At 39.1% G+C, this 17,048-nt stretch overlaps 1 protein-coding gene across 2 annotated transcripts in view; it reads right to left on the bottom strand.

The window, feature by feature from the left end:
* Positions 1–17,048, bottom strand: part of JAKMIP2 (janus kinase and microtubule interacting protein 2) — a 146,406-nt gene that overhangs the window by 19,222 nt on the left and 110,136 nt on the right. Inside the window, exons 9-17 of one of the 2 annotated variants that reach the window (XM_005599322.4) lie at positions 16,678–16,797; positions 15,610–15,738; positions 13,127–13,210; positions 12,384–12,446; positions 9,516–9,614; positions 8,238–8,336; positions 6,476–6,529; positions 5,577–5,642; positions 560–628 (exon numbers count right to left, since the gene is read on the bottom strand). In XM_005599322.4, coding sequence (XP_005599379.1) covers positions 560–628; positions 5,577–5,642; positions 6,476–6,529; positions 8,238–8,336; positions 9,516–9,614; positions 12,384–12,446; positions 13,127–13,210; positions 15,610–15,738; positions 16,678–16,797 — 783 coding nt within the window. The remainder of the gene's footprint in view (positions 1–559; positions 629–5,576; positions 5,643–6,475; positions 6,530–8,237; positions 8,337–9,515; positions 9,615–12,383; positions 12,447–13,126; positions 13,211–15,609; positions 15,739–16,677; positions 16,798–17,048) is intronic. The other variant, XM_014730591.3, reaches the window with a different exon arrangement.

The following is a 17,048-nucleotide window of genomic DNA, read 5'->3' as shown; positions in this document are numbered from 1 at the left end:
TTGGGTATATACACAGACGTGATCTTGCTGGATCATATGGTAATTCTCTGTGTAATTTTTTGAACAACTGTCATACTGTTTTCCATAGTGGCTACATACCATTGCACCTTTCCATAAACAGTGTACAAGGATTCCAATTTCTCCACATCCTCACTAACACTTGCTATTTTCTAACTTTTTTTTGATAGTAGCCATCCTAACAGGTGTAAGGTACCTTGGGGATTTTAAAAATCAGCATTAAATCCATCATTTCTGTAATTTCTACTCTAATTATATATGGTAGAAAAATTATTTAACCTAAGAAAAAAAAACACCTAACTGAATTTTCTTCAGCATGAGTTTTGGAAATATTACAAAAAGACAACTTGATATTTTTGGAGACTACGACTTGAAATTGTTGAATAATACTTCTGGGAATTTTGTTCCGCAGTCTGTATACAAAATAATGGGAAGGCTACAAACTTCATCAGAGCCAGATAAAACTGGTAGAAAACAGTCATTTTTTCATTTGCCTTGTCATTTTTTCTTCATTTTTATGATACCTCATCTTTGTACTCACCATATCACTTTCCAATTCCATCATTTTCTGATGCAGGGCAGCCTCTGCTCCCTCTATTTGCTGGATCCACTAAGGGGTAAACAAGACAGAAGTGTCTGACATGATTGCTTGACATGGTGTGTATGGTGCTGTCCCTGAGGTGCTCAGTCTCTTCCCTTTATAGCTCAGGAAGCAGCCTGAGAATTAAAGTGAAAACTGGGTGCCTGTTATCTCTTAGTTCAGAAATAAGACTGGTTTTCCAATCATTCATTCATTCATTTAACAAATGCCTTCATTGATGTCTACCATGTGTCAAGCAATGTGCTAGGTAGTAGAGCTGAGATGGTGAATGTGACCAACATTTTTTTTGTCCTTATTGGAGGGAACCATGGGAAGTTTTCTTAGAAGTGATAATTGCACTGGAGCCTGAAGAATGAGTCAGAGATGAGTAGGCAAAAACAAGGGGCAAGTTCCAAGCAGAAGGGATGTCTAATTCTCTGTGGTTGGAAGGAGCATGATGAAACAAGAAGGCCAGGTGAGACTGGAGAAATGGCAATTTTTCAGCATATAAAGCTGATAACAGCCAAGGGTTGAAGACCCATTTTTGTTGAGTGGAGACATTTTAAGTCACCTGAAAAGAACTTATCTTTCCTAACACACTGAATATATCATTCTGTTATATGGCACTGATGTTAGCATTGATCAACACCCTGAATGAATTTAGACTTTGAATATTATGGTGTGAGCCTACCACATGTATGGTTTAATAGAGCAAATTATTTAATGATTATCTACCAAGTCAAACATCAGCTTATCCCTCAGGGAGGCAACGGGGCATAGTAATTAAGTGTGTGGGTTCTAGAGGCAAACTACCTGGGGTCTAATCCCAATTCTAGCTTTTCATGGCTGTGTGGCCTTGAAAGGTTACCCGATTTCTCTAAGCCTCAATTTTCTTATCTGTAAAAAGGGATAAACGTGAAGAGTACAGGATGTATTTCATGTAAGGCACTAATCACAGTATATTGCATGTACTAGGTACCCAATAAATTCTACTTTTTGGTTAACATTTATTTTTGTGCTTCTGTATTATTAGAAATGTGCCCCATTACCAGCTATTTCTTTTTAGTTTATCTGTGATGAATTATGTGCTGCACTAAGCATCTTTCTATATACTGGAGCCTTGACATTCACAAGGGGATGCCATGTCCAACAGCCCCTCAGCTGTAGGGAACATAGGGGAAGAAAAAAGGTATGGGGAGACTCACGAGGTTCTAATTTCTCAGTTCTTGTACATACACATGGCTTCCCCCTGAAACAAATTTCAGTCAAAAGTCATGGGTTTCTTGTAAATAGCATCATATTGCCTTTGCATATTGTGAAGCTTCATTAAAATTCTTCCTCTTGTTTGCTGCCCATTTGTCACTGAGAAACACATCCTTTTGTAAATCATGTTTAAAGAGTACTGTGAATTTTGAAGGAGTTCTGTCACGGGCTTTGGATATAGATTTGTGTGTTAGCTCCTGCTTGTTACTACTTGTGATGCAGGACAAGTTATTGAATAGCCCATTCCTCAGTTTCCTTATGTATAGAATGAAAAAAGTGGATGAAAATAGGATGGTTGTGGGGCCAGCCCCATGGCCTAGTGATTGAAATCAGTGCGCTCTGCTTGGGCAGCCCGGGGTTGGTTCCTGGGCATGGACCTGTACCACCTGTTGGCTGCCATGCTGTGGCAGCAAACTACATACAAAATAGAGGAAGATTGGCACAGATGTTATCTCAGGGTGAATCTTCCTCAGCAGAAAAAAAAAAAAAAAAGAAAGAAAGAAAGAAAGAAAGAAAAGAAAAGAAAATGGGATGGCTGTGAGGAACAATGATATAATGCACATACAGCATTTAGTGCAGTACCTGGCCCATAATATATTCTCACTTAAGGCCACTGCTATTATTATTTTTAACACAAAGTCACAATAGGATTTGCTTGTTGGAAATTTGTCTAGGCTACAAATCACACTCCCATACAGTAGTTTGTGGTTTCAGAAAATTCAAGGTTGACATTTAGAATTACTTGGAGGGACAATTACTTGGAGGTAGAATCCCAAAGGAAGGAGGTGACCTTAACCTGTGAATGGCAAAGATCTGCACAAATGGCAATTGCACAGATCATGAGCACCACAAGGACAGGCTTCTGTCTCATTCATCTTGTTCCTCCCTTTCTACCACAGTGCTAAACACAGTCATCAGCCTGTGATTGTTCAACCGAACCCCCTAACCTGTCTTGCAAAGGAGGTAAGTGGAAGTATGGGCTAGTTCACCATAGCTGTAATAGACCAGTTCCTACATGCTCTGCATTGGGTACTTCCTGCTTTTTTTTCTTTTTTTCCTGAGGAAGATTAGCACTGAGCTAATGTGTGCCAATCTCCCTCGAGTTTATACGTAGGTTGCTGCCACAGCATGGCTGACAAGTGGTGCAGGTCTGCACCCATGATCTAAACCCACGAACCTGCACCGCCAAAGCAGAGCATGCCGAACTTAACCACTATGCCACAGGGCCAGCCCCAGGTACTTCCTGCTTTTAATAGGACACTCGAGGGGAAGTTTGGTGCAGTGGTTAAGAAGATCATGGCCTCTGGAAACAGACTGCTTGAGTGTGAATCCTGATTCCATCGTTTTCCAGCTGTGTGACTTGGACAGGTACCTACCTCCTCTGTGCTTCAGATTCCTCATGTGTGAAATGGGAATAACAGTAGTACCAAGACGTTGGCAATTAGGACAATGCCACGTGCAAAAGAAGCACTAGGAAAGTGTAAGTCCTGATCAAGTTCATGCTGCCCCTCATCCCCCAGGGCAGAGCATGGAAGGCTTTCTTCCTCCAGTCTAAGTAAGTTTGAGGCACATAAGGGCTATTTTTCCTTTTCCTTTTCCTTTCCTTCCCTTCCATAGAATTGGCCCAAGTTTCCTTTGTATCCCTAGGTTGAGGTGACTATTCTCTCAATAAAGAATCACACCCTTCATGGCCCCAACTGAACAAGACACCCTGGCTATCACTGCTGAATGAATGCAGCAGAACGGGTGTGCAGACAGTGTTTCCTTCATCTTTGTATCATGGCAACAGTGTCTCGTGGACATTCACAAACTCACTCATTCACTCCTTCAGTAAACATTTATTGATCACCTGTTAGCTGTGCTGGACTGGTGGGCAAACCTGGCAAAACCAAGGGGAGGAAACAGATACCACCTTTACCCTTGTGGGGCTTAGAGTCTAGTGGACAAAGGAAAAGGGGCAGTTGCATTACAGTTATTAAAAGCCACGGTAGCAGAAGCACAGGTCACCATGGGAACGCAGAGAAAGAACAGCCACCTGGGCTTGGGTGAATAGGAAGTCTTCCCCTCTATGTGGCTGTCCAGTGATTAAGACTTAGCCAGACAGAGGTAGAAAGGGAAGAAGGAAACATCTTCTAGGCAAAGAGAACAGCATAAAGGGCCAAGGGATGCAAACAGAGGTATAGAGAGAGAGAGAGAGAAGACTGGGGCCCCAAAAGAATTTGTATATGGCTGGGCCTGAGCTAGTGGCCAAGGAAGGAAGTGGGTGCTGGAGAAGAAGGAAAGGGCCAGATCCCAGGGGGCCTCTTGCCAAGTTCTGGATTCTGGACCTTATGTTCGGGACGATGTGATGCTATTAATTTGCTGCGAGGACCAGAGGGAAAGTGGTAAGGTCTGTAATTAAATCGTGGAGGAAGTAAGTTTTTAAAGAGCAAATCCCAGATATCATTTCACAGGGAAATACTTCAATATGCATCCCTAACAGATAGGACCTTTTTCAAAAAAACATAACCACAACGCCATTTCCACACCTTGCAAAATTAACATTAATTCCTTTTGTCACCTGATACCCAGTCCATATTAAAATTTCCCCAGTTGTGAGCGCAATGTCCTTTTCCCCGCACTTGGTTTGCTTGAATCAGGATGCAAGAAAGGATCATTTCAACATTTAGAGCAGTCCTTCCCTTTCCCTCTGCATTTTTTTTTTATGTCATTGCTTTGTTTGAGTAACTTAACTGGGTCATTTGGCCTACAGAGTTCCCTCACTGCAGATTGGAGTAAGCTGATTGCTTGCTCATGGTTTCACTTAAATTTATAACAAGCCTTTTACACATTTAGGAATTAAGAAAGCACCTCAAGGAACTTACACAGTTCTCATTTTATGCAACCATGTACACATGACTCTCAACCAGGCACTGATTCTCAAGGCTCCCTGAATACAGACAGTTACTGACCACCTCCACTTGGCTCTTTTCTCTCCTCTCTCTGTTCCTGCCATTTACCCGATTGAGACACAAGGGGGCTGGAGCACACTCAGTGTTGCCCTTCTGACAGTCCCCAGGTTGGGCTTTCTGAATAAGACTGAAGTGAGCCGCCACCAAGTTACAGAATCCGATGGGGACAATGGTATGTACACATCCAAGGAAAGCCTATACAAAGAGGCATACTCTGGTTTACCCCCTTACCAAAATCCTTCTTTATTGGCTTCCCAGCTTGGTGGGATTGCTTGAATAATGTAATTCAGAAGGTGTCCCATTTTTTAAGAATTCTATTTTTTTTTCTGCTTTTTCTCCCCAGATCCCCCCAGTACACAGTTGTATATTCTAGTTGTGGGTCCTTCTAGTTGTGGCATGTGGGACGCCACCTCAACGTGGCCCGGCGAGCGGTGCCATGTCCGCGCCCAGGATCCGAACCTGTGAACCCTGGGCCGCCGAAGCAGAGCACGCGAACTTCACCTACTCGGCCACGGGGCCGGCCCCAAGAATTCTGTTTTTAAGAGACTGTAAAGCAAGAACTATCCACCCACCCCAAGTCAGTGTGTAGATTTTTCTTTTGTGTGTTCTCATTCTATCTGGGTCGTATATCACAGTGAAAACTAAAATATTTGTTAGCTATTTAATAATACAGTCATGTGCAAAAAGAATGTTCTTCAACACTACCCTGCCCTCTAGGTGTTAAGCCAGACACAGACGATTCGAATGTTAGCACAACATATTACCTTCTCTGCCAGGGACAGCACAGTGCTGGCCTGAATTATGGCCACTTGTTCTTCATTTCTCAAATTCTGTGAAGAAAGGAAGGAAGGAAAATAAGCTGAAGACATTCATGATATTTACACCATTGGAAAATAGCGCCTAAATTCCTGCCATACACACTACTGCATATGCACGCACGGAAGCCTAGCAAATGTTCAACTCTTAGTAATAATTCTTCACAAAGAGTTCATTCAAAACCTGTAAAAAGCACATTGTGATTTTTAAAAATATCTCTCTAATACTGACTTTATGTTTCATTAATAGTCATATTTTGAGAAAAGCAGAAACAAAGTGAAATAAAGAGTAATCTCTTCACAGCAGTTTGATATGACTTATTGATTCTGTTCTCTCTGTTGATAATTTTTCAAGAGAAAAAATGGTGGGAGTCCTCCAACCTACATTCGTCATTCATCTAGCATCTCAATGAATGTTCCTCCCACTGAATTAATATGCCTTGACCCTGCCTGGAAGGTGTTTTTAGAAAGAAAAGGGATTATAGTTTCCTGGGACATTTTTATGGGCCTGTCACCAACCCTACAATTTAGCGGCATTTGCAACTGCATGACTGATTAATTTCACGCTGGATGCCTCCAAGCAACAGTCAGAAGGTAATTAGCTTTAATCACAGCTGATGTGGTTGGCATTCAGACCTCAAACCTGCCCAAGAAAAGCACTTTACCAGTTCCTATTTCCGCCCCTACCTTTCAGAGATTTTTACAATTGCTTAGCCAGGTTGTTTGACAAATTATTGATTCTCAGGGAGATACATCCTTAAGTGAACAAGGGGTCTCACTTGCTATTACTCTTGCTTCTCTTTAGGCAAATTCATATTTTTACTGTACTTCATCACTTCATTACTTACCCCATTATCACCTAAGATATCAAGCTGTTTTATGAGATCAGGGATGTTCACATCCTGCAAAATCAAGGAAATACATTCAAGTCAAAGACACAAAGGTGGTTACCATTCTATCAGTGCCTGAACCCTAAGTTAGAGAAGACATTTTCAGGCTTGTACTTCCTCGGGTTGTTTTCAACCAGGCATAACCTGGTGTTACATTTCCACTCTGCTTCTTTAAAGCTCTGTGAATTTGGGAAAACTACTTAACGCTTCATTCTCAGTTTTGCCAATTGCAAAATAAAGATGATAAATACCTCCTTCATAGGGGGATGCTGAGAATAAAGAGATTGTATATGAAAGAGTGTAGGATGTACTAAGGATTTGGAATTTGTTCATTAACTTTTTTTCTTATAATTTCCAAAACGTTTTTTCAAGTATAATAGAGTTCAGGTATGAAGAAAAGTAACAGGTAATAAATATAAATAATCAACCAATTTCATTCTAATTAATAGAATTCTGACGTGGTTGAGATTTTGACTGCCACATAGAAAACTACAGTACAGTTCCATTTTGGGGGTGTTTAGCATTAATTGCATCCTATGGAAAACAGCTGATTTTTATTATATTCCTTGAGGCAGTTTGAAGCAGCTGAACTCCATTTGGAAGCGTTCCTTTGGACATAAATCACATCCATTGGATTAGGTTGGTTGTGATTTATCTAAGAAAAAGCATCTAAAGTAAAGAGCTTTTCATTTAATTAGAATTGAATCAAAAAATTGCTTTGGTTTAAAAATTTTCATGCAGCCCAGGAAGACCAGAAGTTTAAACACAAGGAGAGTGGTTTAAGATGGAAGATAAGGAAGCACAATTTTACTACGTAATCCCCACCACACACACTTTTTACCTCATTAGTACCACCTTCTCCTCTTACTTATGTTCAGATCGCAGTACAGAAGAGCCCTACCACCAGGAAGGGGAAAGTCTAGCTCGACCTCAGGTAGAGAGAAGGCAACTGAAGCAGGTCTATATGGCAGCTCAGAGTAGGGGCAGGAAGGGCCATGCAGAAGGTCAAGGAGAGACCAGGAAGAGTGGGAGGCTTCCTAGCTTTACCTCTGGATCAGATCTTCACCATGTGATTCCATTACATTGAAGGACAATATATTTTCCAGGAGATGGAGCCACCTCCATGCCACCTTAATATTTAAAATGTATTCCAATATCACTAAAGATAGTTACATTTTGTCTAAGTGAGCAACACGTTATAAACTGTAAGTCCTTCCAAAAGAGAAATCCTCCCTAAATTAAACATATCAAAAGAGATGGTGGACTAGATGATTTCAAGGCCTCTTCTAATTCTGAAATTTCAAGATTATGAATTCCAAAGCACCTAGAACAGCACAACAAAGGGACTCAACAAATACTTTTTTATCTGGCATAATTGAAATATGTTTCTTGAAGTACTGAATCTAATATTTCCTCAAGATAATTATGGGAAGTTATCTTAATAAATACTTTGCTTCTCTCTCATTCTTTATGTTACTCTGGTCTAAATAATCGTGGTTTCCTGTGCTCTTTGCTGTTACCATTCATACATTTGTCACATATTTATTTTGTTTATGTTCTATTGACTTTCCAATAGATGGGATTATTTCCACTTCCTACACAGTTTGTATCAAAATGATATCCAGTGACTGAGAGACAAAACAGTCATGAGCAGCCTCCCCTTTTCCAATTCCCACTTTTTCTACTTTCTACAAACATAAAAAATTAGATATCTGCCTACCTTCACACCTTCTTTCATACAGTAGATCTGTAGTGCACTCACGCCATCTGAGAATGGGTGAATTTGTAGATTAAATGGAGGGGATCGTCTCTCTCTTTCCTTGAAATACAGTGAAGAATATATGGGAATTAAAAAAAATTTTAAAAAGCAGCAACTGATTAAACTCTAAGCCAGTTGTCTGTGTTCTCTCTTTATGCTATTTCAGCAGTTTATCAAATATGTCATCTGGCAAAAAAAAAATTGAACTCAGGATGTTCATACTTAAATTGAATGGAAAGGAACTGATTAGTCAATGAAGAGGTATGGGAGAATTTATAGATGGTGTCATCAGTCTTGTAAGTTTTTTGATCAGAGAAATGTGGGAAGTGGAGTTCTAACTTAAACTGGATGAATATTTAGAGCTTTTAGGTGTCACAAAGAATGGTCTTTAGCCATGAAGTTTTATGGCGGCTAACAGCCTTTTGTGGATTCAATCCACTCAAGTCTTAATAGCAGGATACGTGGGCTACCAAAGATGACAACTCTTCCTCGCTGAGGAATAGCAACTGCTAACTCTATCCCAACCTAATTTGAAATAACCTCGAGAAGAAATTGGTGGCAAAATAACAAAAAAATCAAACGGTAATTTTTCTTATTTTTACGTATCAACGTACGTTCAATCAGACTCTAAACCACATTCTGTACGATATCAAGATACAATTTGATTGATACGCTTAACTTAAAAAAAAAAGACTCTGAAATTTGATGAGATTAACCAAAGTATTTCCTAAAACAAGTAACTTTGCTTCCGAGCCTTTTGCATAAATGCATTATAGAACAAAAAGTTTACTTACAAATTCAAGAGTCTAACAATAAAATATTTTTGTACACAGCATATTTTGAAATATAGTTCTTGAGATAACATTATTATGAGTCAGAATGCAATGGATGGAAACGATTATTTAAAAGCAATAAAATATTGATAAAGTTTGAAATCTGTTATTTAAATCATTTAAAAATTATTCATTAGCTTGTTCATAAAGGCAATGGTATTGAAAAGTACAGTGTCTGAGCAGGTAATTCTGAGTTGCATCAATGCTTTTCCACTTACTGGTCACAGGACTTGGGCAAATTATTTAACCTCAGTTGCCTCATCTATAAAATCTTGATTGTGGTTGTGAGGGCCAAAGAGAGTATACATCTGAAATGTTTAATTCAGCACCTCGCACATAGGACGTGCTCAGTGCACGTTAATCGGCACAATTATTTTTATTATCATTATCATCATCATTTCCTTACTTCTAGCTCTAGGTTTCGAAACTCCAGCAGCTCATTCTGGTCTCTGGCATCCTGCAGTTCCTGTTGTAACCGGTGATTTTCTGCCTCCTGTTTTTCTATCTAATAAAGTAAATCCTCAAGTTAGGTGAACATTGCAAAGAGCATCTCCAATTTGCAAAGCAAGCATGGCTAGCATTCATTACTCAGTGAATAAATCATCTAGACTATGAAAATGGATCCCACGGACATGTGAAGAAAAGAAGTCTTTGGCTTTCCTTCTAGTTACCCTTCAGTTGAGTTGTTTGGGTCATAGAGGAAAATGCTGGGGGACATCTCCATTCATCGAGATAAAGTCTAGGGAGCCTGTGAATACTGAATCGGAGAGTACTCACTACGCCCTTGCTGTAGGTCAAGGACAGTGTCTTAGAACTAGAATTAATGGTGTAAATAGTAGAGACGGACACCTCTTATTTCTGAAGTTACAAGTCATCGGATAAATAATTTTTTAAAAACAATTTTGATCACATACAGAACACATACAGAACTCCTCAATATGGAATTCAAAAATCTTAATAATCTGGTCGCCACCTAGCTTTCCAGTTTTAAATGTTGTCACTGTCATCTCTACACACACCACAACATATGATCACACACACACACTAGAATCTAGAAACCCAGATTTACCCTAGGGACTGACCACACCAGGAGCTCTGTCTGTGCTCATCTGTCTGCCTGAAAAATGCTCCCTCATTTCCTTTTCTACATGAGGAAATCTTTCACTTCCTTGAACACCAAGCTCTAACGTCTTCTATAAGAGGCTTCCCCTGTCTACCCACTGAGAAGTGACACCTCTTCCTTCTGTTTTCCTATAGGACCTCTAGTATAACCTGATGAAACATGGAATTAAGTTAGCTGTGTACAAACATGCCTTCCCCTATAGACAGGGTCCATGTCTACTAGGGATCAGAACATTTTCCTGTCCTGCAATAGGTTTTGCACTGCCTTTGATATTAGCCGTGTGGGTGGGCCTTATGCACAGTAACTACTTAAAATATTAAAGTTAGAAATAAAGTACCAGGATTTTTATCACAGGATAAATCTTACTTTCCCGAGTATACACACTTGAAGTAGGATGTTTAACTTTCTTGTCACTTTGGTTTTCTTTTACTCTTAGAAGCCTGAGCTCAAAAATTCCCCTTTTAGCCCAAAGAAATTAAGACCAAAGGAAATCAGACAGAAGACATAATGGAAATCATTTGTAGACGATAAGGAAATTTAATAATACATTACTGGGCCTCTCTGAGACTACTAAAATCCTCTTTTTCTCAAAGTCTCATGATATAGGAAAATAAAAATGGGGAGACAGTGAGATATCACGAGACATTAATTAATGTAGTCAACTCAAGTTTTTTACACTAGATTTTTGTGGTCTAGTGAACTTTCGAAAGATTTTAGAAGTTGACTTAGATCACAAAAGAGATTCTGCTTTTTAGAGTCTTGGATTGGGATCAGAGGTGGGGTATTTGGGGAGATCCCTGGTTCTAGTGGTTAGCACTGGCAGTTGGATCAGTGGTTCACAAGGTTGCAATTCATAGACCAGAGCCAATGTCTGATGAAGTTTCTGTACAGGGATGCTTAACCTTTCTGAGAGTACCTCTTCTCAATCCTGGAATACCCATCCACCTTCTAGATATCAGCTCTGTCTCTCATGAGATGGAAAGTGAGATAGGATGCCCTAACTTTGTCGGCCCAGGGGGGAGGGAGGACATGTATCTTCTTTCCTTTCTCATGCTTACAGGGGTGTTGTGGTTAATTTTTATTGCTTGCCAAGGCTAGTGAATCTTGGTAGAAATAATTCTAAAATAATTTCTACATAACTGGGGGTCGACTTCCACAATTGTTTCCCTTATTCAAATGGGTTTTCAAATTCTTTTTTTGTCAAGAACAATATAAGATTATTTTGCAGTCTTCTCACTAGATTTGTGGAAGGTAAATACCAAAGGAAAAGCCACTTCTGAACTTAAAATATCTGTTGTATTTCATTGCCTCAAATCAAAAGCCCATGTTTAGATAACCAAAATTAATTATACCTACAGTCATGTGCCGCATAACGACATTTTGGTAAATGACAGAATGCATATATGATGGTGGTTCTATAAGATTAGTACCATATAGACTAGGTGTGCGGTAGGCTATACCATCTAGGTTTGTGTAAGTACACTCTATGAGGTTTGCACAATGACGAAATCAGCAAACAACGCATTCCTCAGAACGTATCCCTGTCGTTAAGCGACACATGACTGTATTGGGCCTAAACCATGCTTTTGTGTCTTGATTTGTTGATCAACCTTCTGGACATGCTGTTTTGTGCTTTGGATGCATCTTTTAAAAATTTCTTTCATTAAAAAAATGTATAAACAGCCAAGATTAGCAAAAAGGTTAAAAATGAGAACACAGTCTAAGCTAGGTTGCAGCATGGTCTTGGAGTCATAGTCTGTCACTTTTTTGCACAAAATAACAAGTCCTACTCATATTGTTTTTGTAGATGGACAACCACATAGAATGTGTGCACATGTGGGTGTATATATATATATATATGTACAGTACATATACAGTATATATATATATTGTTAACAAATTGATAGGTTTCAGGGATCACATCCTTTCAAGTCGGCACAATGCCCAGCGCAGAGCCATGCACACGTGCCACTCAACTGATGGAGATGGCGGTGACAGGGATGCAGTTGAGCACGCAGCAGAGGAGAGTGCAGCGCCAGAAAAGCCTCCCCTTCCCCTGGCCCCTGTGCCACTCCTGAGAGGACCCCCTGCTGCTCCTGGATCTCTCATCATTTTCTCCTCTGCCCCACTAGGGTGTTACGCCCAACATACCTTTTCTAAAAGCTCCTGGTTTCTCTTAATGAAAAGTTGTTTATCTTCTACCCAGTGTGAATCCTGTTTGACAAAGAATATCGCGCAGTCAGCATTTCAGAGTGGCACGAAAGAGCATGTGTCGTCAAACCACTTTGCCAGAGCTGTCTTCTTTTCACCCAGTTTGTTTGCCTGCCAACGACTGGGAAATGACACCCACCCCTGCCAGCTCCTTATTCAAAGACATTGGGGCCAAAGTTGCCAGGAAAATTTAACCCCCTTTTCATTGCCACTCACTATCTCTAACTTTTTCAGTCTGAATAATCCAGGACCAGCCTTCTGGGGACTCAGAAGTGACCACACAGGCAAAAAGTGAAAAGGGTCAGAATGCACACAGGCTAGATACATATGGATGGAGAACAGTAAAATGCAGAACCATAAATGTAGCATAGAGGCAGAGAATGCAGCTTGAGGGGTGGGTCTTTGAGCAGTTTATGACCACTCTAGGCTGTTTGTACAGGCCTCCTCTTCCTCTGGCATTCTCTTTCTTGCCCAACCTCATTCGCTGTTGTAGCTGGGTTCACACTCTGGCCAGAAAAACACCAGGGACAGAAACATAGAGCTGAACATTCTGACACAGTTTGAGAAAGGTCACTGTGAAGAGCCAAGCCGTGTCCTGGATGCGGCCCATGCACAGGGTGATCTAGAGGAAGGCCAGATCGAATTGTCTGCATCTGCAGAAGTGACAGCAACCAAATGCCTACCTGCCCTTTCTGAGCCAGAGTCGCTTCCAGATCTTCAATTTTGGCTTTATACCTTAGCACCTCTGCTTGGAGCTGTTCTTGAGCCTAGTGAAATCAAAATCCAGAACTCAGTAAGTAAAGTCACAATTCAATATTTTTCTTCGTTCATTATCCTTGACTAGAACTCAACAAGTGAGAAAAAAAATAATTTTCTAAGATCAAAGAATCTTTAAAAAATGTATTTTTATTATCTAAATTCTTGCTTAAAACTTCCAGTGGCTCCCTTTACCGTCAGATTAAAATTCAAACTCTTTAGCTTGGGATTTGAGAACTCCCATGATATTTCCAATTTTTCCCCACTACTCATCAACAGAGTCCATCATCTATTCGAGATCGCCTTGTTTCCTGAATATGTCTTGTAACTCTCCACTTCTCTCTGTAGTTGCCCTTCTGGAAAACCTTCTGCTATTTTGCCTCTCCAAAATCTTCCCATTCTTTCAGAGCCAACTTTGTGCCCTATATCTAAATCTAACTCTAAATCCAGATCTATGTATGTATCTCTCATGTGTTTGTGTGTGGGTGTATCAGCAGTTTTGAACAATAATCTTGAACAGAGCAAGCTTACTTCAATTAGTCTAGCAATCTGTTTTTAGATTCTCTTGTGTTCTCTCCCTATACAATCTTATTTTCTGTGAAAAATTAGTTTTTTTGCTTTCTGCCCATACATATATTTTTTTCTTATCTTATGATCTAAATAGGTTCTTAGATACAAAGTTGAATAAAATCAACAATGGTAGGTATTCTTTTCTTATTCTTCATTGTGAGGAGAATGTTTCTTTAGACTGTTAAATATTATATTTACCTTTATCAGGTTAAAAAAATTCCAAAAATTCCAAGCTTAGTTTTGCTAAGAATTATTTTAACTTTGAATGGGTATTGAGTATAATCTATTTTTTCTTATATTGAAATGACTATATCTTTCGTTTTCATTGATGCACTTTCATCTATATTATCTATTTCTGCATTTCTACTTTGTTTGAATTTACTCTGTTGCTCTTTTTCTAACATCTTGATTTGTTTTAGACTGTTTTGCTCAGAATGGTAAGTTTTTTTACTTTAATGGCTAGAGATAATGCTACACTGTTATTTAGATGGGAGAGTGAGACGAGAGAAAGAGAACTGGTTTCTATGTCATCACCTCGCCAAAAAACACGGCCTATGCTATTATTCTAATTGACTAGTCTTATGTTGGTAAGAATGCTTAGTAAATACTGACAATGAAAACCACAACTATTATAGTATAAGGGCATAAATATGAAGGCACATACTTACATCCCTTTCTAATGATTGCTGTCCTGTCCATTCCAAATAAAAAACAGTGGGTTTTTAAAAATATGTTTACTCACTTATGTATATGTACGTGCATGCATGTGTGTATGCTACCATTTAAAATATATAACTGTAATATCTATCCTTTCCCACTAAACAAGTAACAATAGTTCCAATAACTCTCCTCAGCATACCGTAGAGTCTCTAAATGAGAAATAGGATAAAGTCACCGGGTGGTCCCATGCCTCCTTGGCCCATGTAAACTACTCTATGAGGCAGCTATGGCTTGGTGAGTATGACTCTGAACTCAGAAGGACTGGGTTCAAATCCTAGCTTTAATCTACCTATGCTACATATTCCGGTTTTAACCCAACTCAGCTACATTTAACCCCTTCTAAGCTATTATTTTCTCTCCTGTTAAAAGGATATATAATAGTATCTAACTCATGGGGTTGTTTTAGGATTACATGAGATAATGTATGTGAAGTGCTTGGCACAATGCCTGGAACACAGCAAGCACTCAATAAATTTTAAGTATTACTATTGTGTGTCTTTCTTTTTTTTGAAATGGGCATGTGAGAGGCAGTTGTGACATAATAGAAAGAACATTTGACTGGTAAGATTTGAATTGGAATTCCAGTTTTCTATTTATTAGCTGTGTGATCTTGGGCAATTAGCTCAATCTCTCTGAGCCTCAAATTCCTCTTTCATAAAATACTTGCCTTAAAGAGTTGTCACAAAGATTAAATGAGATATTGCCAGTGAAAATTCTTGGTAAGCTGTCAATATAATGCTGTGCATTTATTAACTAAGAAAAGAAACGGACTAACTATTGTTTTTGAAAGATAAAAGTTTTTTTTTCTAAGCAAGAATTCATTAAAAAAATGGATTATGAAAATTCAATATTGTCTAGCTTTGAAAATGTTCAGTTTTCAAACAGCAAGAATGAGAGCTGTATACTCGATTATCTTTAAAGGAACAAAGCATCGATCTAAGCTGGTTCTAACGTCTCCAGATCCAAGGTTTGTTGACATAAAAGATAAAACAGTTCAAAAGCTGCAGTGGAGAGAAAGGTACAGGGACAGCTATCCTACTGATATTGTTATGTTCATGATACTTTCATGCCACGACTGCTGTAGGCCAATTCAGAGCACCCTCCCCAGCTGTACACTAACCTTGGCTTCTCTTTCAGCATCGAGGATGCCTCCAGTCTGCTCCTGTAGGAGGGCATATGCTCTCTGGAGGGCCTGGTATTCTTTTGTTAATTGTCGAAATCGTAGCTCAGATTCTTCAGCTGCCAAACTCTTGAGGTTAAAAAAAAAAAAAGCCGAACAATAATTATGTTACGTTAAGGTCCTGTGTTCAATGTGAAATATTGACATTTGTCCACTTTTTAAAGAGAAGTTAAAAGTTTGATTTTGGATTCTATGTGATTTTATTCTTAATACTAAAGTATTTGTATGGACACAAATACTATAATACTTTCAAGAAGGACATTGGAGAAATAATTAAGTATTTATTTTAGTAAAAGAAGCATTTGTTTATTTATTCATTTCTGACTATTACCTATTTGGGCTTGAATCACAGTCAATTTTGGATCCAAATGAGAACTTATACCCAGATTTGGATCCAAATTTGAGGAAACGATATTCAGAGTTTTAGTCTCAAGTCTTTAAAACACATTCATATCCAATAGCTTCTTCCCCAGATAAATTACAAAAACATAGTTTTACAGCTTTAGATTTCAAACTTCAGAGTACAATATAATCACCAGGGAGTTTTGCGAAAAATGCAGATTTGGGGGTTCCACCCCCAAGAACCTGAGTCAGGAGTTGCGTGGTAGAGCTCAGGAATCTTCATTGTTATTGAACCCCTAGATGACCCTGATGAAGATGGGCTATGTTGTACAGTTTGCTAAATGCTGTCATAGATTGTATCTAAAAGCTCGTTCTTCTAGGCTTCTTCCTTGGTTCACGCCTTCCCCAGATGAAGAATGTGGGAGAGTAACTTCCATTTTGAAAGAAGTCTTCAAGTTACAGAGCTGACTTCAGAGAAGTTTCTAAGGCTACAGGATATAGGGGAAGCTATTTTCTAAGAGGTAACAAAGTCAAGCGTGGTCTCAAAATTGTGAAATCATTTTGTGCCGTTCATAAAGGAGAAAAAAAGTGAAATATTTTTTCTCCCCATTAAAGGAAAGATTTGGTGACAATATCACAAAAGACTAGAGAAGAGGATAAGCTTACTTCATCCAAGTCATCGTCAGGAGTAGCCGGGGTTCGGTCTGTTCTAAATGAGGCCATGGACGATGTCTCTGAATCCATGGAGTCCTCATCATAGCCAATAAATGGGTCCAAAACAGGCCTCTAATGGAAGGAAAGTACATATTTACTGACACGACTAAACGTGGGGAAGGTTGATATACTATTAAAGCACTGTCAACTGGCAGACATGTAAACGAACATAGAAGACATGGATCCTTCAATGCTTCTTTGATGAAATGAAAATATTGAGCATGAACACAGTAATTCCAGTAAACGTTTGTCCTATATTATTTCACTTCTGATGTTTTTGCAGAAGATTTATTAATATTTGGCTCTTTTCATAGACACATTGG

This window comes from Equus caballus, chromosome 14 (genome assembly GCF_041296265.1).
Source record: "Equus caballus isolate H_3958 breed thoroughbred chromosome 14, TB-T2T, whole genome shotgun sequence".
Classification (NCBI taxonomy): Eukaryota; Metazoa; Chordata; class Mammalia; order Perissodactyla; family Equidae; genus Equus; species Equus caballus.
Note: the sequence above shows the minus strand (reverse complement) of the source record. Positions and strands in the feature narration are given on the sequence as shown.